General features: G+C 35.2%; 1 protein-coding gene across 2 annotated transcripts; it reads right to left on the bottom strand.

Moving 5' to 3' along the window:
- Nucleotides 1-9,552: 9,552 nt before the first annotated feature.
- On the bottom strand, nucleotides 9,553-24,836 carry LOC114312112 (uncharacterized). 2 transcript variants are annotated; one of them, XM_028258299.2, is made up of 4 exons: nucleotides 24,579-24,836; nucleotides 16,430-16,615; nucleotides 16,203-16,242; nucleotides 9,553-10,026 (listed from the first exon to the last, which is right to left on the bottom strand). In XM_028258299.2, exons 1-4 carry the CDS (start codon nucleotides 24,579-24,581, stop codon nucleotides 9,941-9,943), a joined length of 315 nt encoding a protein of 104 aa, XP_028114100.1. In that variant the 5' UTR covers nucleotides 24,582-24,836; the 3' UTR covers nucleotides 9,553-9,940. The 2 variants fall into 2 exon arrangements, with proteins under 2 accessions (XP_028114100.1, XP_028114109.1); XM_028258308.2 differs by lacking the exon at nucleotides 9,553-10,026 and adding an exon at nucleotides 11,528-11,745 and having other exon boundaries at nucleotides 24,579-24,713.
- Between the last annotated feature and the right edge of the window lie 860 nt (nucleotides 24,837-25,696).

The following is a 25,696-nucleotide window of genomic DNA, read 5'->3' as shown; positions in this document are numbered from 1 at the left end:
ATGATATCCTTGTCAAACACATCAAACGGTCTTTAGGCCCATTCATATTTCTATCAAATATATCAAATGGCCTCAGGCCCAAACATATTAAACAGCCTCTGGCCCATCATATCAAACGGTTGCGGGCCCAATTCATTGTTATCAAACAACCTCAGGCCCAATTCATTCTTGTCAGATGACCTCAGGCCCAATTCATGTTTATACGACGGCCTAAGGCCTAATTCATTCTTATCAAACAGCCTCGGACCCAATTCATTTTTATCAAACAGCCTCGGGCCCATTATGTACACATTTTTATTTATGCACATTTCATACCGATGATCATAATCATATTCATATTCAAATGACCTTATACAAAAATTTAGCATATAGAATAGTCATTCATAATTCAACAAATCCATGAAGCTTATACAGAAGTAGCAGTTGGAAAGTAACATACTTAAGAATATCTTTTCTAAGATATTACTCACAGTGTTCGGTCAATGGATTTGTCCTCGCGTTTGAACCTACACATGTCATAACACATTGGGTCACAAACGATTCAATCTGTTCTTAACTTGTTCAATTCTCTTAGGCTTCTTTCTTTTTCTTTAATTCACTTATAATGCATAATGAATACCTAAGAGTGCTCAGAAGTGAAAAAAACAAAAAACAAAACATGAAGCAGCTTTTTAAAATTTTCTGAAACAGGTTCCTTGCTTAAGCATAGCTTTGCTCGGTTGAGCGGTCTCCTTTGGTCTGCAAAAGTACTGGTTGCTTCATTTTTACGCTTGAGCATAACTATGCTCACTCGAGCCAAGAATCAAGGATGTGAGTGGTCGCTCGAGTGCAACTCTTCTCACTCGAGTGAAAATGTCTGCAAAACTTCTAGTTACCTTCATTTTACACTCGAGCGAAGGTATCGAATTCTAGAAATTTTCAACTCACTATTTGAGCTTCGAAACACACATCCAAAACCCAAATTATGTATGACTTGTCCAAAAACTTCAAAAACATGTATATGAACACTAATATTTGAAGAATTACATTTCTTATATACAAAACTTCATGAATTTGGGAAATCATCATTCTACATTTCCATGCAAGCATGAATTCAAACTTAAACTCTTTTCTATCATCATCAAGACATGGATTTGAGCTCTATAACTTCAAAGGTCATGCAACCAAGTTGCATAATTTTATAATTCATGGATGCATGTCTAAAATAACCACCAATTCTACATGTTTAACATGCTTCAAGCTCAAATGTACATAATCATGGTGAATGCTTACATGCATGTATATATAAACTTCAATTTCATTATATTCAACTCAAATCTCATTCTTAGCTTCATTTAATTTTTGAATTCACATAACCATGATCTTAAACTCATAAATTAGAGTTTGATTACCCACCAAAAGCTTTAATTCTTCCAACTATAGTCAAATCTTGAGCTAATCCACCTAGTTCTTCAATTCTTTTGCAAAATGTTCAATGTTGAGCCCTTCCTCTCTCTAAATTCAGCTCACTCTCTCTCTAGAGTGTCTATCTCAGATTTGTGAGCTCAAAAGAATGAGTATAAGTGTAATTAGGCTCTTATATATGCTTGCCTAATCGAACTTGATTAAGTCTAATTAACCGTGATTAAGTTAATCAGTTTAATCTAATTAACTTGGTTCGAATCAAATTTTAATTAAATTTCACTGTAGGTTCTAAAAATCGTGCTAATCATAATGACACAATCAATTTCAATTTATGTCACCTCTATGGCCCTTCAATTTAATCTTATAGCAAAAAATTAAATAGATTTTCCTATAGTGAACAAATATAGATTTAGAAACATAATTAATCACATAATTATCACCCAAAATCATATTAAGCACATAATCACAATCATAATTAAGGTTAATTAAGATAACACAGAACAGGGTTATCACAACAGGAGTAATAGTGATGCCAGCCTCTTTGGATTTGGCTTGCCCACCCTGGGATAACAGATCCAAATTTTGTAATAAATCCAGGGTGGGGGTTAGCAACTTGCACCTCCATATTGACAGCCCACCAGGTCTTGAACCTAGTCATGGCCCTACTGTAGATAGTGAAAGGTATAAATTCGAAGCTGGAGAAATCTCTTCTAAACTTGGATGTTGCTTCATCCAGCTTGGATTTTGGTACCTTTAGGTCTCTAGTATCAAGGTCAGAGTTGGAGAAGCTGCAGAGTGGAACAGAAATCCCTTGGCTAAGCCCTAATTGTCTTGCGAATTGGGCAGGGTAATAGGCTTCAAAGATGCACTTGTAAGCTCGAGGGTTTATGTGCTAATGAAGAGCTCCCTTGGCAGTAGAATAGAGGCCCACATGTCTTTTTAAATAGGCCCGAAGCAAGTGGAATTAGCCAAACAATCCCTTAATCATGCTGGCCCCACAGCAGCATCAAAGGGACGGAAAAAAGGAAGGCCGAACAACCAGTGGCAGATCATGGAAGAAAAAAAAATAATAAACAAAACTAGATGGATATAAAGAAACTCTGGCGTATTTTTTTCCATAAGTAGTAGGGTTGTGTAACAAAAATCTTAAGCTACGGGAGTGGAGGTTAGTGAAATATGCAAAAAGCCAGAGTTTGAGGATCCAAACTGGCCCCCCTTGATTAGGCTCTAGAGGTCTCTCATAGAATTGGGAACAGACGGAGCCAGGGCTATTATTTTCCCTAAAGCCAAAGCCTTGGCAAGCAAAGCTAATAAAGAATGAGAGACAAAAATTCACTGTCAGTCACAGGACCTTCCTTCTTATTTCAGAGGCCACGAAATCACTATAAGAAGAATTACCAGAGGGAACAGAGAAGGAGACCTTAAGATCTGGGTAATGAGGGCCGAAAGTGACATTAGTAAGTGAAAGCCCTAGAAGGTGACACATGTTAAGAACTGTGGAGGCCATCATGCCACACCGAAATTGGAAGAAGTTAAATGCAAGGTTCCAAAAACAAAGGGCAATTAGGATAAGAAAAGGGTCCTCATGAATGACAAACCTAGAAAGACGAAGGGCGTCGAGAATGTAGAGGTCCTCCAAGTCTTGCTCTCAAGCTCCGACTACTCTGTCATACCACTCTTCCCACTCTGTTTTCAATGTGGGCCAACAACGGTGAGGTCGATTAACCCTCAAATTTCCCTAGTTGAGGGTTCCGTCGTAGAAAAGGTAATGATCCTCCAAAGCGGATACAAGGGAGGAAGTGTAGCATGAGCTTCCTTGAAGATGGGGCAAAAAACAAACTCCCATTGAGAATAGTGGTGATGGACGAAGATCCGTCCATCAATCGCACTTTTACCCTCTGGTGTTCGGTATTTGGCTATCTCATCAGTAATACATCTCCTTAAAGCCACCAGGGACGTAAGTGCTCAACAACTAGTATTTTCGAGAAAGAAGACGCCATTAGTGAGAGATTGAAATGAGGGTGAGAAGAGTGAGCATGAGAAGGGTAAGGAGTTGAAGTTGACAACAATGGGAGTGAAAAAAAAGACTGGACAAAAAGATAGGTAAGAGCACGAGAAATTGGGGCTTTAAACCTTTCTGTCCAAAATTACCCATTCAAGCTAACAGGTCGAATAGGCCCAAGTAAATTGATTGGTTATTTTGAACCATGTGGGATTAAGGCCTTTATTTGAAAAAGTCCTGAAAACACAATAAGGAGAGCTTCTTTCAAAGCAACATCTTGTTACCTTATGAGAGAGGGAAATATATTTCAAATTGTTCAGCATGGCGTCAAAATAGGTAGTTGGCTTCGAAACTAGTGTTTTGCTAAAATTTTGAAGTTTATGCCTTAAACTCAAGTGGAGTTAGGACTTGTCTACTTCAAGAATTTTTAAAGTACGTGCCTAGGCTTTCTCTCAATGAAAATTTCCTTCGAAGGAGTATTTTTAGTGCTCTTTGATTAAAGGAAGCATAGTTTTGCTTTGTTTGGCTTCAAAGTAAGTGAACACTATGAGGCCAGTAGTTGATGAAGTGGTGTGAAAATTTAAAAAACCAGAGGACTTACCCATATATGAAAGTACCTTTTGAACTTTCTACTAAGACAAAGCCCTTCGAAGGAAGATATTGTCACTTTTAAAGAGGAACTCTATGCTTCGAAACACTTAAAGCTTCGAAATAAGATTGGTTACTTCGAAGCTGCTATTTATAGATTATGTGAACAAATTAAAGGATAAAGTCATATTAACCATGCAATTGGAATATGAAAATCCAATTTTATTGATATAAGCATTTACATTGGGAGGGCCTATTTGGTTACATTCTCAATTTCATAAAAGTAAGGAATGGACAATGTTACAAGGTTATGAAACTTTGTCCAGCAAAATTCAATAAAAACGTGTTCCTTTTCTAACATTTCCTCTATCTTATCTAAGTTTGGTTTGTCTAATTGGCGAGCCCTTATTTTGTAAAAAAGTTGATGAGCCTTCATCTCAAATTCTATTTGTTTAAATGCTTTCTCCACTTCATCTATCCCACACATATCACCTATATCAACATCTTCTCCATACTTTGAATTAGGTCTCTTGAAATCTTCATATTCTTCAAGAAGATTTTCTACTTCATATTGGGTTTGGATGCGAACAGCAAAGATCTCCTCCAATGACTCCCTGGTAGCCAAAGCATTCTTGTTCCAGTTGAACAGCAAAGGGAGCTGGACTAAAAAAGTGTGAAGTTCTATTTGGGCCGTAGGGTTGAGGTTGTGACTTTGAGAGATAATGTCATAAGCCCATAGAAAATTCTTGTGATGAGTGTCATCTTGAAAGGCTTCGAAGGATAAATGAGAAAAGGCGGCAAGTAGGGTTCGGGCTTTATACTACTGATAAGTAGTTGGAGGAACTGGAGCCTGATAGAGAGCAAAATGTTGGCTTTCAAAGAGGGTAAGTTTCAATTCCTCAACCCAATTAGGATTAAGGGGAAGGGAATGAACAGTGGGATCCCCTCTAAAAAAAAGTGGAAACTGAGGCTCATTTACATACTCTAGCCAGTCAAAAGAACAAAGTTTTACTTTCTTGGCCAAGAGTAAAGGACTCATTCCTAAAGCCTCAATGGGGTGAGGGGTCTTTCGCACTATTTTGGTCAGCAAGGTAAAGGTATACCATGCCGAAAGCAAATTGTCTTCAAGAGAGCGAAGACGATCGAATGGGATATAAGAATATACCATAGAGCGGTGCGAAGAGTGAGGAATTGCAGTAGGGTCATCGAATTCAATAAATTTGTAATGAATCCGCTCCATTGTGAGGTTGGGTTGGTGTTGGCCAAGCATTCCAACCAGTATTTCCAGTAGAAGAGGAGGCAGCTTCATCCCATGCAGAAGGTTTTGGAGCAGATGAAGAACTTCCAAGATCCATTTAGACAAGTTTTTGGTCTAAAGGCTCATATTTTGCGAAAGCCTCTATAACTTGTATAAATGGAGGGGGATAGATATGGATAATAAATATATGAAAGTTCTTTCGAGATCGATCATCATTGTCCAAAGCCTCTATGCTTGATCAATGAAAGAGAGAGTTTGTTTAACCATTAGAGATGTATCAGTCCCTTCGTTTACACAGATAGTAGAGGTAGTGTTCAAGCACAAGGGAGAATTAAATGAAGTTCAGTGTTTTATTGCTTGGAGATGGTTACACTTCCAAGATAAATACATTCCATGCACGTCGTGGGACGTGGGCAAAGAGCATTGACCCACTAATATTACCAAATATTGGCTATATTCGTGCGGGGAGGAATGTTGGTTATACATTTTGTACAGACCTATCGCAGCCTGACATGTGGATTATAAGGGGCAAATTGGGGAATCAATAAAGGTCTCCAACCATCAACAGACGCATGGCAACTTACAGCAATGAAAATGGATCCATGAGACATGGGAATAGTCAAGATATCCAAGGTGACGTGGCCAACCAGCTGTCTACAGTTTAAATTCAAATTCAAGAGGGAAGCATAACCATGAAGAGTGGAATAGTGGAAGCAAACTGATCAAAGCCACAAGCTACACTCAGTGATCGTGGAGATTATTTCAACAGTTATCACCTACTTTGACAGATTATCAGTCACTTCGACGGTTATATTCAGAGCCTGTAAATAGAGGAGAGTGCTAATAATGTAAGGATCCAAAACCAGACCTAGAAACCAGTTCGTTTACTTTATATTTTCCAATCTTTTAAATTCCAATCTTTACATTCCTGTATTGCAATTCAAATTCCTAGGAGTAATTCTAAGTTAGTTTGTTATTGTAATACCCTTCGAAGCTGTAAAAGTGTGAATGTACAATTGTAAACTTTTGTTTACTTAATAAAAGATTGATTTCTGACACTATTGTTCCCTCTTTCTTTATTTCTTGTAGTCTTCTTAATTTTCTCCTAAAAACTAAACCACCAGTAAAGTCCGCTTTATTGAGGCTGAAAGAACTTCAAAGCAATCGTTTGATTAATTGGTTGGAATTTATTAATCTTTGTAAGGACTTATTAATCCTTACTGGCACACTCGAATTACAATTCTAACCTTCGAAAGTCAAAAAAGCCAACAAAAAAAATTAAATATTAATTTTTAACATACTTAACACTATTTATCACCTTTTGTTACTTGCCCGTGCATAGCATGAGTTGCTGCTAGTACTATGTATTATAGCAAATAGACTTTTTAATAATAAAGGCTTTAGAACCATCAAAACTCCATCTTAAAATTCTTAATTTTTGTAATTTTCAAAATATTTATAAAAATTCTATTGGTTAACTCATCCTATTAATAATTTAAAATAAATAATTACTCTCTTATACCTCTGTCATAATAGAAAATTCTATTATAATTTGGCAAGTTAGTTAGTGGCTAAAATAGCCACAAAAGGCAAAATAGGCTATTTTAGCCATAACAAACAAAACATCACATCCAACTTATAATTATTACACTCTCCTCTCACAAAAAAAGTCAAAAAAGCTAAAAAGTCAAAAAGCCTTTCCTAAACTAAGCTTTTTAGCCCAGGCTAAAATAGTCAAAAAAGTTAAAAAACTAACCCACTTCCCAAACGGAGATAGAAAGCTTTCAGCTTCTTACTATATTTGTCATTCGTCCCAACGAAGCAACCCAATGTACAACCCAAAGATGTAATTATTTTTTATTATTATTTTTTTTTTGAAAAATTCACCAAAGTCAAATTAAAAAAAAAAATCACAGAAAAAGCAAACTCCAAATTATTCCAAAAGCTCTCTGAAGCTTTTTTTTTTTAATATTTATATTAATAATAACTTTTTTTATTTTTGGGTTGAAACCAAACTTTGTCATGATTCTGCTCTACAAAGCCATAAACATTGTAATTATGTATTTAAATCATAATTATAACAGAATGCGAGCATATCAATATTCTCTACCATTTTGATTGTGGTATATCAGTATTCCCTTCCACATTGCTTGATAATCTCTACTCGGTGATATTCATTTACAAGAAGTTAAGATGACTTATTCACAATCGCTTAAGTATAACAATGACATTTACGTTATGTTTGGTTGGAGGATTTGAAGAGAGATTTGGAAAAAGAAAGGGAAAAGTTTTGTGAAATGTGAATAAAATATATCTACATTTCACCTAGTTACACACACCTTTTTCCTTTTCTTTTCCAAATCTCTCAACCAAATACAACATTATACAATTATGATTTATAGTTCTGGACTTTATTCTTTGCAACGAATCGATGTAATTATATGAAAGTGTTATGTTAATTATATCAATGTATACTAAAACTCTTGATTAATACGGTGATTTGCTTTGGAATAATTTTAACGGGCACTTCTTAGTCCCACCAAATGATTAATGGTGTGTTTGGTTGAGGGATTTGGGAAGGAATTTAGAAAGGGAAAGGGAAAAGGTGTGTGAAATTAGGTGAAATGTAGGTATATTTTATTCACATTTCACCTAACTTTTCCCTTTCTCTTTCCAAATCCCTCCTCAAATCTCTCAACCAAACACAGCGTAAGGGAAATTTTATTTCCAAACCAATACTTATGTTAGTACATGCTATTTTCTCAGTTCATATCATACATAATTTAAATTTTTTTTATTTTTTTTTATTTCACTTTTTTTTTTTTTATTTCACTATCAAATTTCAAATAATATCAAAATACCATCCATCTTCTTGGTCGCCACTTTTCAGCCCTTAATCTACTTCCACTCGGTTCTTTCCCACCCTCTGCAATTATCCCCTCTCCAACTTGAGATCCCCCAATTCTTCATTTTCCTCATTCTTCTCTCTCTCTTCGGGGTCGTGAGAGTTGCGATGACGTTGGTGCATCACAGAGGGAGAGGGGTGCTTTCGGGGGATAATGGCTTTGAGGTCAAAAGCAACTCAAGTACTAAGCAAATAAGACTTCTGCCTAAAGCCCCATACAATAAGAGCCCAACCTTTTATGTATTTTAGCATTATAAATATAAATTTAAAATCATTTTACAGTTAATAAAAAATAAAAGTCTTAGATTGTGTTTGACAGAATTTTCTAAATATAATTTGAGAATAGAGTTGTATTTTGAGTTTGTAGGTTTTGAAATTATGATTTGATTGTGGAAAATTTATTTGGTGAATGAGTTTAAAATTGAGTGAAAATTTTTTGATGTAATAGATGATATTTGATACAAAAACTTACAACTCATAACCAAAAATACAACTCAAAATTTTATTAAAACTCATAAAAAAATTTTAAAAATTCGGAAAATATGTTTTATTGAATTTATAAAAATTAACATATGTAAATTGCAGCAAAAAAAAAAAATTGCACTGTTCCGATCAACTGGCCGAATGACCGGTGAGACGTCTGGGGGAACGACTGGTTAGCTCAAATTTTCCCGCTTTCGATCGCGTTTTCAAAAGTAAGCGTGGAATTAATTTTTGAAATTTGTAAACAAACGCCCTGTTCAAATCAGCTCTAAAATTAACGTTTCAAAGTTATACCAAACACAACCTTTTAAAGAATATATTACTCGTTTAAATTTGTCTTGGGAATTGAAAGTTTAAAAATTGAACGTAATTAACAATTTTACATTTCAACATTAAAGAACATATTTCAAATAATATATTTAAAAAGAGCTCATTTAGTTTTTTTTTTTTTTCAGTCTTAGGGCCCAAAAACTTGAACTACCTTGCGAGGGGTGGTGGGGCAACAATGTTGGACAACTATGTGAGGCTGCAATGGGGGCTGGTAAAGAGGGTTGTGGTGGTAGTGGTTGGTGACGATGGCCGAAAGTGACGAGTGGCTGGGGAACAGGGTTGTAGTGGTGGTAGTAGTTGGTGACGATGGCCAAAAGTGAGTGGCAGCGGAGGTACAGCTTCCGTTCCCAAAGAGGCAATTTGCTCGACGAATACAAAAGTAATAGATAAAAAAATGGGAAGAGGGTGTGTATTGAGAGAGATGGTAGTGAGACAATAGAACTACTCGATGATTAAATAGGTCGAAAGAGTGGATGCCTCTAGCATTGTATTAACTTTCACCAAAATTTTAGTTTCAACAGCAACATGAAAAACAGAAAGATGAGTAGTCCTTAGTTTTCCAATTATTTTGAGGCAAGTGTATTTAAGTGCACATAAAATTTTTATATTTTACCTAATTTCACACATTATTTCCCATTCCATTTCCAAATCTCCCAACCATAATGGTGATAGTAGGATAGAGGGGCTTTGGGACAACAAAGAAAATTCGGACACAGAATCTCCTGCTGACAGGATGGACACTCCCGAAGAGTGCCGGAAAGTAAAACAATTTCTGATCCTGACTACCCAAAGACAAGATAATATAAAAATATGTATATATCTATCTGTACTGGTAACTAAGGATATTTGTTGAATCATGATATTATTGGAGCAATCAACTTTTCATGTTTCCAATTCCTAAGCAACAAAAACTATGTCCATTGCCCCGGATATTTGTTGCCGGTGAGCTGGTACCCGCACAGAGTCCTCCTCACCAACTCGCCGCAGCATCTGCATCGCGGGACTGGTAGAAATCATCTGGCCTCACAATGTCTACGTCCTCAAATTCATTGTCATCTGCAAGAAAGGAAAAGAAAAATGAAAGTGCATCCGAATTACAGGTCATATTTGGTCAAATACACAAGACAATATAATCCTGACCACTATAATTGACTTGGGGAAGAAAACTGAAGTAAATCTCAAGCTGAAGTCAATCTTCACGAATCAATAAACAAGTAATTCCTTACATAACTATAAAAATGTGAGGATCGGGTCACGTGTATAATGTATTACAAATTCTTTGAAAAATATGCAATGCGGATTAGGATGCATGTGTACTAATAAAAAAAAAAAAAAAAAAAAAAAAAAAAAAAAACACAACACAAATGGAGCATATGCCCGCAATACCAAACATCATTAATCTACTAAACTTTAGTTAACTCCATTTCCAATGCTACTGTTTGCCACCAACTGATAGAAGTTTGAGTTTCATGTAGTTCAACTGAAGAAAGCCATTTTTCATATCGTGTTTGACAATTGTTTTGCGGCTTTAACTAATTATAATCCTATATCCTCATACTTGGAATAATCCTAATCTTGATTCATCAATACAAAATTCTTGGTGAAGGCTTTTCCCATTGAATTAGCCTCGACAAGTTCCCAAAACACAAAACTATGACTGAATAAATACAAGGGCAAGCAACTCTTCCGCTTAAATAAGCAGAACAGAGGCACAGGGAGAAACAAAAAAACATGCAAAAACCTGAAGGCTGTGTTTGGATCATGGATTTGGGTAAGGGATTTGGAAAGGGAAAATGAAAAAATGAGTGAAATATGAATGAAATATAACTACATTTCACCTACCTTTTCGCTTTCCCTTTCCCTAAGCATAAAAGATGCACTAGCTCAATCGAATAGAAGTGTTCCATAACCCAGTAAAGAATTCCTTTTTATTTCGAAATAGTTTTCCCACTTAGGTTGTTCAAACTATCCACTCCCAGGAAACAAGACAGGTTGAAAATCTCAACAAAAGCAACTACATAAAACCCAAAATGTGATCAAGCTCAGCCCAGCACAACAGAGGAATATCTCTGCATTTGAAGTAGGCTTTCATAACCTACTTTGTTTACAGTGAGATACCATACATGCATGTTGTGAGATTCCACGAGAAAGTACATCAAGATCAAAAAGTCTTCTTGCTCTAGAGAGGTGAAATGCCCCAGCTCCTCTCTTTTCTCTATTTTTTTGTGCATTTATCACTCTCTCACCAATTTACCATCTCTCCTAAATCAAACTCCAATCTTTGCCATCCTTGCAACCCCTTCCCCTGCCCCTAATTTGCAAGACAGAAGCAACATGGTTGTAGTTCCAAGAGCTGCTCTCAATCAACTATATTGGTTGGGTTTTACAGTATTTTTGTGAAAACGTGCATTATGTTTAAAAGGTAAACAAATCTTTCTTTTCTTTTCCTGAAAACAAAAATTGTCACGCCCCGTATTTCAAAACCCCATTTACATTACCATACCCATTACTATCATCCATTTTCATAAGGAATTATGCAGAAGCTACAATCGTGAACTTAATCAAACAATAAAAGCTCCCTCTCATGTATATATATATATATACAACATTAATAATTACAATTGAAAATAAAATGCCCTTAGGCATACATTTACATAAATGAAAAGGGCTTAACCCTAGATACACAACAATGGCATTCTGCCTACAAGTAAAAGGCCCCGTGGCCGAAAAAGTAATGGAGCTTCTCAACTCAAATAGAATCTTCCATAATTGCACCTGAAAATGATTTAACAATGTGGGATGAACATATAGTCCAGTAGAGATCCCAATAAATCTAATTAATATAGTCTTACACATGCATATGATCATAAATGCTTCACATAATAAATATATCGATAATGTTCTCTTTTTCACTACCCAAAATATGCATATACATAGGTATACTTTTCCTCAAAACCCATTCATTTACATTTAAATAGGGTTACATCTTTCGCTTTCACTTTCATCCTTTATAACTTAAAAGATTTCATCAATTTTAAATATATTTGAAAACCATCTCAATAATTATTCCCAAAACCCACTAAAGAATATCAACTAAGCAACTCAACAACCATACTACCATTAGATAACTATGATGCCACAAAATTTACCAATGACTCCTAATAGTCTAATCAAAACAAATAACCCACTAGAATCACGGTGACTAGTCGCAATTCGTAATACTCTATAAGACATCCTCACATTTTCTAGCCATAATCACAGAGAGCTAATTGGGCACCTTTCACCATAAACTCATATGGACAAATCCAAAAAGAGATATTACAATCACATAACACAATACGACTTGACCAAGCCACTGCCATCCACTTTACCAGGCGCTAGCTGGAGGGAACTTAAAATTAAAACCCATCATTCAAAGCGCAAACCACTTTACCAAACGCTAGCTGGAGGAAACTTATGACCCGTCATTTGAAGCTCAAGCCACTTCACCAGGCGCTAGCTGGAGAGAACTTGGGACCAATCATTTGAAATGCAAGCCACTTTACCAGGTGCTAACCAAAAGGAACTTGGCACCTCTATATGGCACTTCCATCGCATAACACAACATGAACCACATTAACTCCATTTACCAAATTAATTGATAAAACTATGTAACATTTAAGGTTTCAATTCAACCTAGTTTCATATCAATTCTATAACAAACAATGCAATCCTCCATCGATTGGCAAGATAGGCTATCTCTAAACAATGTACACTCCAATATAAGCAATGTATAACACGTAATTCAATTAACAACATTTAGTTTGCAAAACACCCAAAATCACCTATTATCTTCATTACTTTCAACCTACCTACGTTTCACAATTCAACCATTGCATTCTCAATTTCACTTTCATTAATAGTGTCAACACTAGTTACAATTCATTGTGTCAACAATAGTCATTTCTATTAAACCTCTCTAACTTGGCAATATTAAAGTATAACCAAAAATCAACCTATATAATCACTCTCAATGAGCTCAAATATATGTATATAATGAAGCATTCCTCAATTTATCATCAATTTCAATCAAATTACATATAATACAAACTCTCTATCTTTACCATTTCTCAATCAACAAGATCTAATTTAAATTTTGCAAAATTGATTAACAAATCTTCATTTTTCCCGATTACAAAATTTGAAGGGCATTAGGGTTCTTATACGAATAATTAGGGCTTTCCCCATCTTAGGTCTACATATGCTCTAAGTTCTCGCAAAAATTACTGTACATGAACTACTAAAAAAAATACCATACACAACACAAACCCTAGCTTTTATAATACATGCTTTAAAATCTCTACCAAATCTCCAAAATTGGTATAATGAAAATACCACATATTCATGTATAAAAACTACATGAAGAAAAATTAAAGAAATCCCTACCTCAAGTCACAAGAAGCACAAACTGTAGATGATTAATCTTACCCAAATATGAATTTTTTTGCAATGACTTTGAAGCTCTTGCCTTGCTCAACAAAATGCTCCAAGAATTAGGGTGAAAACCAAACTCTAAGGGTGCGTTTGGTTTGGTTTGATTTTGGGAGATAAATTTTCAAAAAAAGACTTAGGGAAAGAGTTTAGAATTTTTTTTTTATTTGTTTGGTTGTATATTTTGGAAAGAGTTTTGAAGTACGGGAGTTTGGAATGATTTGATATTTTATTGTAATTGAGCAGATGTGTGTGAGAGAAAAAGTGATTGAGAAGTAGAGAGAAGAGAGAAAAAGTGATTGATTGACAAAAAATTTCCAACCAAACAAAATTTTGGAAATTTTTTTCAAAAATTGTGTTTTGAGAGTTAAACCAAACAAGGTCTAAATCTCCTCACTCCAGGGACACAGTGAGCATTCATGGTGAAAGAGGGGAAAAAATTATAAAACAAAAAGAGAAGAAGAGAGCAAAGTTTTTAAAGGCAAATGCGGTACTCAAGGTGTTTTACCCCTCATGACGCGAGGCGTAAGCCTCAGGGCGTTGAGTCGTAAGCATTTCAAATTTCAAATTTTAATATTTAGTGAATAAATTAAATATTTTAAAATAGTACAAAAATGAAAACAAAATTAAATATAAAAGTGTAAATACTTTTTGCCTTAAGGCGTTGAACATTTTACTGCATAGAAAGAAGTTTTCCTTCATTGAAAGTGAAATTGATATTCTTAACTTTAGTGATTGAGCTTCTCACTTGATCACTAACTGTTGATTGATCTTTTACTTAATTTTTCCTGTAGAATATAGTTATAAAAAGTTGCAAAAAGGAATTCTTTTTATTTTTTTAAGTTTAAACAATCTAATAGACCAAGTTCAACAAAAGCCCAAGGCAACCCCTGCATGTGCGTACTCCTCTCATGCTTATGCGCAAAAAGCGTACAAAGTGCACCTAAGACGCATGTCTCAAACTATGATGCGCAAGCCTTTGGGGCGTAATGCCTAAAAATCAAAGCCTTAATGCGTTTTACGACCTTAGCCTCGAGGCGAGGCAAGCATCAAGGCGAGTCTCAGGAAAGCCTTTTAAAACTCTGGAAGACAGACAAAGCCGAGAGAGAGAGAGGCGTTTGACAGAAACAACCAAAAGCAACCGGCAAAGAAATTGATTAAAAATATATATATATAAACAAAAGCTAAGCAAGTGGCAAACCAATCCCCTAGACAAGGCATGGCCAGCGTGGGCTAGTAGACCCCATGTGGTTCTGTCCTCAAAATTGATATATATATATATATATCTACAATTAAAATTATGATTTAGCAAAATTATAAAGTTTTGCAACATAAAATTATAAAATGGTATAAATTTTGTTATCACAAAATATAACTCTCATTTAATGGTATACATCATAAATTAATATAACACACTAAAAACACCATAATCACATATAGGATTTATAATTTATATAATTAAATTTGAACCAAACAATTCAGTATGGGATGAATAAATGAATCCAATTTACAAAGTAAATCACAAGATAACTTTGGATCAAGAGTCTAGAATTAAATTCCCCATTACCCATTAATTAATCCAACTAATCTAATCACTCAAGATCAATCAATAATAAATGAAGTCAAATACAAAAATAGTCTCACTCAAGACTAAAATTCAATTTCAATTTCTACTTTAACACTAAACTGAATACTGATCAATCTGTGAATTTTATAAAATTAAATGCTCATCATTTAACTTTGAAAATTTACCAAGCATGATATACTCATATATGAAGCTTACATAAAACTTTCATAAAATCTCATGTTATGAAACTATTTTTAAAAATTCGCAGGAGTAGTGTCTCTAAATAAAAAGTCCTAAATTTTTTTTTTTTTTTTTTTTTTTCCCCAGTCTCTACAAAAATAAAAGAATGATTATTCTCTTAATGGTATTGATACTACCGAAAGAATGCAGCCAAAATAGAACTAAACAATAAAGAAAAAATAGAAAGGGAAAAACAAGAAAACGTGGAAAAAGATGAATGCTAGTGAAGTGAGGCTGTCTGCAACATCAACACCAGCCTTGCACATTATTGTATGCCCAGGAAAAAAATATGGTTTTGTCCCTGCTCTTAGAGGAAACTGCTTAGAGCCAAGACTTCCTCATGAGGTCAAGAGGGAACAACAGAAATCTAATACCACAAGATAATACCCATCATCACCCAATGATATGCCCTCAAATTTTCAGTCACTCAAATCCATAGTGATGGGGAAAAAATTATTACAAAAAATCTACCATTCCCCTCCAACCAAACAATCCAAAATAATTGCAAGAATGGCTCTAGAAGCCTTGCCTCTCTCAGCGTCACCAAAGAAAAGACAAACAAAACTATTTTGTCTAGTCATTTCTTAAGCATGTGAGGCACATTTCAGCAAAGGAAGCAGAGAAACAAACCTTAGATAAAAGTACACTCAGTTTAGTCCCCATTAATGGCTAAGATTTGCCGGTCCTTTTTCAAAAATTTCGAAGCCAAGAAATAGAAAGTTAAGTTTTGTGATCAAAACCTTCTTACATTGTTAAAACAACACTTACTAAATTTCCAAGCAGAATCATTTGAATACACATGCAAGTTCATAATCTTTAGCCAGATCAGTATATTGGATAAGCAAAAGGATCGCTAGAAAAGCCAAAGCAGAACATTAAACAAAAAAAAGTCGTTCCAAAAAGTGAAGGGAAAAAATGCATTAAACCAAATGGGGGGGAAAGGTGATAAAAGTACCTCTTCTCAGGGTCAATGCAACAACAGCATCATTTTCAACCTGAAAAGAGCATGGAATTTGTTAAACATGTCAACACACTCTGAAGCTAAGATATCAAAAAATAAGAGACTTTAAGGTTAACAGAACAATATTTTCTTAGATGGAAATTTGAATGTGGCCACTTCTCAAACAGATAACATAAAACCTGGAATTTTTTGCTCGAAATAATAGAAGTGGACTGATGTACCTTCTGATCTGCCAATGTTTTTGAATCATCTAACACTTCACCAGTTGCCATTAGAATCAAACGCTGATCATTCACTGGTTGATCAATGAGGACATGCAACTTCTGCTTAATGTCTAGAATTGTCTCGGTTGGTTCGCATTGCAGAAAGTAGGTAGTCTTACTACGTTTCACACGAATGTACATAGCCTGCACACAAGTCACAATTACAAATTCATCAAATAACTAAAAATATAAAGCTATAACGAATTGCAAGAGTGAACTGCACTGAAATGAGTATAAACAAATTTACAAACTATTTTATTTTTGTACGGTATATGCATTCATATTTGCTACATAGCATTGCCACATCACCCCCATGTTCACATCTCCAAAGAGCAGGGTACCATGTGTACTTCATGAGTGACACATACACATGGACCAATGATGAGTCTCCATCTGCTCCCCTCCAAGATCAAGCTATGATGGTCAAGGCAAGCATACATGGTGCCTTTGTCCTGAGCCAAGACACTAAGGCATGCCCCAATCTGCTCAAGAATCCCTTGGTTCGGCCAATGAGACTTCGCTCAAGCGGTCATCTCTTCCACTTGTGGACAACACGCTTGATGCCGCCCATGCCAGCCAAATAACTCCTCAACCATGAATGCTCCCCCCATTCATATCCTTTCAATGTTTGACCATGCTCATTCTCAGATCTATCATCTCTTCTCCACTAAACTCACTCAATCTCCATCTCCAGCTTAGATAAGTATCTCCTATGGAGCGGTGTCCCACTGAGTTGGTCTCCCATCCATAAGGCCAGCACTTTGATGAGAACAACCACGCCATCTTGGGTTGGGACTTCTACGTGGGATCACTAGAGGTATGTGGTGTGAAGGTTAGAGTTGAGCGAACATCAAGGTTGTCTAGCCCTCCTTCTCGGGGTGGCTCCAACTCAACTAGTATCAAAAAGAGAGGAGCTTTGACAAATACATGTGCCTCTCCAAATATGTATCATACCTACCTCTGTAGCATTATGATATGGTCTTCGAGGCTTAACCTATTTGTCCAATACCATCCCATGATAAGTTGGGAAACCTCAAAATTGTAGAACCAAGGGGGTTGAACCACCTCTCCCTTAGCCTGGGGTCTTATGCACGGCTGAGATAGTCCCCATGATTCGATTCTCCTATAAAAGGGATCCTCTCCATGCATGCAAGAACAAGGAGTGGCTACTGGCCTCCAAAAAATTCATAAGCATTCTCCACTCCCATGGTCCCACCCTCTCTAAAGCAATCTCACTTCTTTCCTACACCTCCGATGTTTCCTTACCATCTCAGTTCTTAGCATCTTCCCAAAAGGCCTCACATTAGCTTCCTCAAGGCCAAATATCCACAATTTATAATTAACATTTTACTAATATTTTGGCATTTGAATTCTTTACCCATTTTATAAAATTAATCAGACAGTTCTGCTTATGAAATAACATCATAAACTATGTGACTATTCCCTCCAAGCAACATAACAAAACAAAAACAGAGAAGTCATCATTACTATTGAACTTTTATCTAGATTCCAACAAATGCTGCAGTGGTTCTAATATGATAGAAATATTTGGTGGATCAACTAGAACGAAACACAAGATCTAAAACCTTAGATCTTCACATCCCCAACCAGATCATACTATGTCATTTAGATTGCATGCACGCACACTTAAGTGGCTTAAATTTTATGGATATGTTTGCTCAGTCAACTAAAATCAAACTCATGATGTGGAAATCTAGCTCATTACATTTGCAACCCAATCATATTCCATCAAACCGCATTTCAGAATTCTTTCTACCAACTAGGCAGAAAAGGGAACCTCTTCTAATTTGCCAACTACAATTCAAAAGCAATAAAGTCAAAAGTAAACTTTTCTTCTTTCATATTTCACACCCCAACAAGAAGTTGATCAAAAAACTATCCAAACATGTAAAACTAGGGTGTGCAGTATTCTAGAATGCTTCTCATTGTGCCCCTTTCCTAGATTTACCAAACAAAATTAACCTCATACTAATTTCCATTCTGGAGAAGCAATTATATTAAGCCTTATGCCAAGAATGCACAACTACCTTGTGATATCCTACCTTTTCCAATGCCCACATTGTATCCTATTTGAAGCTCATTCTCCAAACCAAAGTTTTTAAAGGTGAATGCGTACCGTAAGACGTTTTACCCCTTATGAGGCGAGGCGTAAGCCGTAAGGCGTTGAGGCTTAAGCATTTCAAATTTCAAATTTTTATATTTAGTAAATAATTTAAATGTTTTAAAACAATAAATAAATACATCAAAATTAAATATAAAGGTGTAAATACTTTTCTTCATTGCAAGGAAGGAAGCTTTGCTTTATTAAAAATGAAATTGGTATTTTTAGCTTTAGTGATTGAGCTTTTCACTAAGCATTAAACTTTGTTTTTTTTCCTCGATTGGCCATTTACTTAATTTTTCCTATAGAATATAGTTGCAAGATGAGTTCTTTTTTTATTTTATACTTTTTTATATTTAAACCATTTGTTAGACTAAGTTTAATGAGAGCCTAAGGTAAACTCTTCATATGCGTACTCCTCACATGCTTATGCTTAAAAGGCATACAAGACGCACCTAAGGCACATGTCTCAAGACTGTATGCACAAGCTTTTGGAGAGTAAAGACTAAAAATCAAAGCCTTTAGACATTTTGCCTTAGCCTCACCTCAAAGCAAGCCTCAGTAAAGCCCTTTAAAACTTTGCTCCAAACCCCCAAGTGTAGCTCCTCAAAAAAACAGAAGCTTCCTCTATCGTAAAATCATATCTCTAAGGAGTTAGGTCAAAAGAAAATAGAAAGCGACATCTTCATTTAATTTGTTAATGGGCAATTATTGCATAAAAATGCTTTTTGATACTCGAATGAAAATTAATATAGGTTCTTACAACATCCTACTTCAAATTCCAAATGTCCCATGCCTATGTCTTTCCTAATAACCCAAATTTTGTGAAGTGCAAGTTCTAGTGGGAGTGAGCATGCAGCAATGCATCATATAAAGTTCTTTAACAATTGCTCTTGACCAAAGTATTCAGAGATAAATGGGTAACGCGATACATTTTACCCCTCATGAGGCAAGGAGTAAGTATTTCAAATTTTGAAATTTTATATTTAGTAAATAAATAAATTAAAATAGCAAACACTATTAAAAATTAAATACAAAGGTGTAAATACTTTTCTCCTTAAGGTATTAAGCATTTCACTGTAGAGAATAGGGCTGTTCAAATACCCATCCGGCCCAATGATACTACCCTGCCAGATCCAACCCAATTCTGAACGAACGGTTTTCGAAGCTCTCTTCTGTCGACTGCAAGTAAATGGGAGTACTTTTCATAGGTTATCAGTCAAGTAGCAGGTTTGGCATAAACAAACCTGTGTAACCCGACCCAACCAATCTATATATTTAAGATATTAGATCCAAGTGTCGTATTGTAATTGATGCTCTCAAATTACATTTATCACTAACCTTGAGTGCTTCACCAACTCTGATGACCTCTCTTCTCATCGAAAGTACTACCTTTCTCTCTCTATGAAAAAACGTAAGAGTTAAAAGTCTACATGGATTTGATATTTTGAAAATGTAAAACCAATGAGTAATAGCTATACAACTTATGTAATTTATAAGATATGCTTTTATTTATTTGAAATGATAATAGAGTAAATTATGGTGGGACACATGGGTGTGTCATATATAGCATTGGATAAACCAAGCAAATAAGTCAAAGTGTGGTGTATATACTCACAATTCCCAACGTGGAACTAAAACTAAAACCCTCTCTAAGCCCCTCTCTCTCCATTATTTATCTCTCTCTCTAGTCTCTTTAATTGACAATGCATTGATTACCCTCTCTCCACCATTTCATCTCTCTCTCTCTCTCTCTCCAATTTACAATGCATTGATTACTCTTTCCATTGTTTTTTTCCACCCATCTCCTCCATCCAAAAGAAATCTCCACTCAACATTGATTACACTCTCTCCAATTAGGGGTGTTCACGGGTCAAATTGAGTCAAGTTTCACATGTACCACCTTGGGTAGAACAAGAAGCCATCCAATTTCGACCCACTATGCATTCAAAACCGGACATAAGCGTGTTGGAAAAAATTCAGTCAGAATCAAAACCGATCACTCATCTTCTTAGTCCGCAAACAAGAAAGCTCAAAACCCTTTGATAGCTTACAAGAAAAAAAACCCTAAAAAGATACTTTACAGAGAGAGGATGAGACTAAAATTGAAAGAGAAGGGATGAAGGGGTTGATCTAAGATCGTCGTGGTGAAGATCATCATTGTCATATGATCTCGTCACATGATCTCCTCATCGTTGTCGTTGTCTGATTTGATCATCGAAGTCATTACTTCGGTGGAACGGTGAGAGTTGAGAGAGAAAACATAGCAGCGTTTGAAATTGAAAAAAAATGACTTCAGAGAGAATCAGAAAAGTCTCGAGTGAATTCTCCAAGAGATGAGAGAATAATAAGTGATTTGAGTCATATTTTCTAAGCAGATGAGTGGAGCGTTAAGAGAATTGGAAAGGTCTGAGTAAGTTAATTTTTCAAGAGATGAGAGAGAATAATAAATAGAAAGTTGATGATTTGAGTGATCTGTTCAAGAGAGAGATGATAGACAAAGTAATAAAGTGGAAGAGAGAGAGTCAATGGAGAGTTGGTGTTAAGCTGTGTAATAAATGCAATATGTCAATCAATCAAATAAGAAGGCACTGCATGTAATTTTATTAATTATATATTTATTCGGACGGTCCGGGTGTTTTGGGTGACGTGATAATAAATCTATTGACTAACGTGAAATTCAAAAATTATAGAATCAATATCCACAACCGACCGTCTCTTAATTCGAAATCAATCGATCTCCAATTTTGTGGGTCGGTTTGGTCAGATTTGTCAGGTGGTTCGAGCCCATGAATTGCCATATCTCCAACACATTAATTAATCTAATTCACCCTCTCTCCAATACATCTCTTCAGTTTCATCTACCATAACTCTCTCTCTCTCTCTCCCCCCACTATTTCATCTTCCATCTCTTCGTTCAAAAGAAATTCCCATTGCTCTCTCTCCATTACGTCGATTCTCCCCCTCCCTCCCGAAACAACGGTGGTAGAAATGGACTTTGGTAAATTGATAGTGGCAAAAGGCGTTGATTTGTTGTGGTGATCGACGCCGATGGTTTTGTTCCATAGAGGCAATCGATGACAGTAGTGCTAATCAATGGCGATGACTTTGAACGATGGTGAGTCTTGTCTCTCTTTCTTTTCACTCACCGTTGCTCTCAAATCTGTATGGTTTATTTGAGTTACAATCACAGTATGAAAGAGAAGTTAGTTTTTTAGTTGTGTATCAATACTGACCGAACCGACCATCAAACTAAAGGGTTTGATTCGTTCAATTTTGAAGAGGTGGGTCAGTTGGCAAAAGGTAACCATATCTTTAACCCAATCAATTCGGTTTGGTTGACAATTTGATAGTAAACTCAATTCGAACCGACCCGTTAACACCCCTAATAGAAAAGAAAGCTTGTCCTCATTGAAAGTGAAAACGAAATTTTTAGTTGCAATTATCGACCTTCTCACTTGAGCCTTCGCTTTGTGTAATTTCTTGATGGTCATTGACTTTATTTTTTTACCATGAAACATAGCTACAAAGAAGGATATTTCTTTAGGTTTAAACCATGTATTAGACAATTTAACAATAATCCAAGACAAAATTTCAATATGCATACTCCTTACATGTTTATGGGAAAAAGGCATACAAGGAACACATGAGGCGCATGCATCTAACTATGATGCACAAGCCTTTCAAGAGTGTCACCTAAAAATCAAAGCCTCAATGCATTTTGCATTAGTGTTGCCTTGAGGCAAGCCTCAACAAGCCCTTTAAAACTCTTCTCTTGACAATTTGACATTTTTGTCACTAAACTCATGCTTTGTGAACCCAAGTCTTTTGTCAAACTCAATCAAATACATTTAGAACATAGGAAGCTACAAATGAAACCTATGAAGCAAGGACACGCCAGATTTCATGCCGTGGCGGTGTCTAACATGGGGACACGTTGGGTGACGTGTCCCTTTAATTTAATTATTTTTTTGCAAGGGACGCGGCGGAGACACAACAGGGACATGAGTGTCCACCAAATCTGGACACAAAGGGTAAAAGAGAAGAATAAAGGAGAAGAGTAAAGGTCAAGAGACAAACCTAGACTTCGATCCAGTCGACTCGCCTGTCAACCTCCGTGACTTCAACCACCGTAAGTCGTCGACCTCGACCTCTATCCAGTTGACTTTGACCACCGTAAGCCTCTCTCTCTCTCTCTCTCTTGCCTTCCCTCTCACTCACGCCTCTCACTTTCTCTCTCTCTCGCCTTCCCTCTCGCTCGCGTCTCTTGCTCTCTCTCTCTCTCGCTCTCGCGTCTCTCGCTCTCTCTCTTGCTCTCGCTGATTAATATGTATAATATATATATATATATATTTATTTAATATTAATAAAAAAGACATATCTCATATCTTATATAATATATATATATATATAAGATATAATATATACTTATACATATTAATCAAAAAAAAATGTAAATAAAATAAAATAAAAAAATTAATAAAAACACATTTATTTAAAAATATAATAATTAAATAAAATAATTAACTTGTATTAAAATAAAAATATTTATTAAAAAAAAATAAAATTTGTCGTGTCCCCAGCCTTATCCGTGTCTCCTTTTTTTTAAAATTGCCATGTCCCCTGTCTGTGTCCGTGTCCGTGTCCATATCCGTATCCGTGTCCGTGCTTCATAGAATGAAACCACTCCAATTACCAAAACAAAATAAAAAAAATTAATGTTAAAACTTGGCTGCAACTCTTTGAACCAGATGCTTACTCTTTTAAACAACCTACTATTTCCAAAGCCATATTTGAAGCCAAACGTAGTAATCGCTGTTTTGCTCACAACCTTAATCAAAGTATCTATTTGTTTCATTGGAAAATGAAGGACAAATAATAATATATAATTTCCAATAATAATTAAAGCAAAGTTGCTAGTTTAGTTCATGATTTCAAATAATTAGGAATGGGGAAAATTTTCAGAATGAATATTTTCTATAAAAAAATCTTTTTGGATTTTATTTTCTTACGACAAACATGACCTTACTTTTTAAGAGAATTCTATTATATATGATGAGAAAACTCCAAACCCAAAATTCCCCCTACTAAAATTGCAATTCCCACATTTTTTATTTTCATCCATAACACACGCAAACATAACTAGAAAAGGGCATCCAAATTGATAGAACTTATCATCTAGTATGGTATCTAGTATTAACTGTTGCAGAATACCCCAAACACACAAACAACAGCAAGATGAAAACAATCAATATCACACAAAAGAAACAACACAGAAATTTATGTGGTTCGGCAAAATTGCCTACATTTACGGCTCACACCAGTTTCACTATGTCAGAAAGAATGAAAAGAGAGTACAATCCAGCTGCTACAGAAAACAGAAATATATAGTGCTAGGGTTACAACTTACATCAATAATTACCAAGCTACCCCCAACCCCCCATTGGATTGAGGGCCCAGTGTCAATACTATAGGCTCCATAAACCCCAGCATTAACAATAATGCAAAGCCTCAATTGTTCAAGAGGAAAACTCACTTCTACATCTGAAATTGCTTCTTATTAGCCTTTTCCCTTCTCATTCCAAGACGTAATTTTACTGTATAATACATGTAAGTGCAATGTCTGGAAAATTTAGCAGAAGCTAATGGAACCCATTATCAGTAGCAAGCAATATATAATACCCACATTGTTTTATGCCATAAAATTTCACTTCAAGGAGTAAATCACACATAAATCTGAAAATTTAGTAAACCTAATCCTAGAACTCAAACCCTAATTGATACTCGCGCACACTCACCAGAGTCTCGAAAGACATAGGCCCTCGATCATCTTAGGTTCATACACATATATAATTGATAGGCATGAACAATCATATACATATATATATATATATATATGTGTGTGTGTGTGTGTGTGTGTGTGTAATTTTGAAGAATTAGTACAAAGATTCAATACAATCTATTAACTGACAGAAATAACGCTACCATTTCACCAAGATTTTCTGTCTCCGGAACCGGAAAATCTCGCCGTAGGCCCGTTTGGGTTCTGCTTCCCTCCTTCCTGTCTCTCTCTCTCTCTGTCTCTCTGGGTTCAGACCATGGGGGAGAGAGTCAAAACAGTGAGTCTAAAAACAATAGTAATATGATTTTGCAGCAAAGCCCTTGGTGTTTTTCATAATTTTAAAAATGACCCAAGCATGGGCAATGCTGCAGACAACCATGGGGACTCGTATCACAGCCCAATTAAGCTAAATTTTTTTAGTCAATTTTTTTTACTTTAAAAAGTTAAAATATGCATATATATATTATATAGTGGTGTGGGGGTATGATTCGGACGGTTTGAGAATAAAATTATAAATCGAATGGTAGATTAGTAAATTGACGGATTAACAAATTACGGTTTGAGTAATTTTGGACAAATTGACGGATTGAAAAATATTCTAATTAATTATCAAGGTTTTGCATAATATATAACATAAATTTACCTAATATTTTTTATATGTACAACATAAATTAATTTTATTTATTTAACATAAATATAATTTAATTATGTAATTACTATTTTTTATTAATTTAATTTTTTGTATAAATTATCTACGTGAGGAACTTTGCAAGATGACCTATCATCAACCTCTTCGATCGGATTATCACAGAAGCTCCTCTCAAAAGGTAAACATTTGTTTGCAATTGTGCTTGAATTTTATGTTTTCATTATCCGGTTTACTAAATTAATTTGGTTTATAATTCAATTTTTTTTTCTCACTTTTCTTTTAGTGATTTTTTTCTTCATATTTTAATCAATTTTTTATTTTTTTTAGATACACTTAATCTAAATATAGCTAAAAAAACAATACTTGTGAAGAAATATTAAAAAAAACACCACATATACAACAACAACAACGAACAAAAAAAAAAAAAAAAACTCAATATCGTCTTTAATAAACTTTGTTCAGATTTCTTTACAAATACTATTTTTACGTGCTTTTAGATCAGGCACATTTAAAAAAATTAGGGTAAATTATACAAATAGTTTATGTAATTTACACGATATGTCAATTTGATTCTTATTATTTTAATTTGCTCGATTTTATCTCTTAATTTAA

The sequence above is a fragment of the Camellia sinensis genome, unplaced genomic scaffold (genome assembly GCF_055761805.1).
Source record: "Camellia sinensis isolate YWXY unplaced genomic scaffold, ASM5576180v1 Unanchor10, whole genome shotgun sequence".
NCBI classification, from domain to species: Eukaryota; Viridiplantae; Streptophyta; class Magnoliopsida; order Ericales; family Theaceae; genus Camellia; species Camellia sinensis.
The sequence above is the reverse complement of the archived record's forward strand: the minus strand, read 5'-3'. Positions and strand labels throughout refer to the sequence as shown.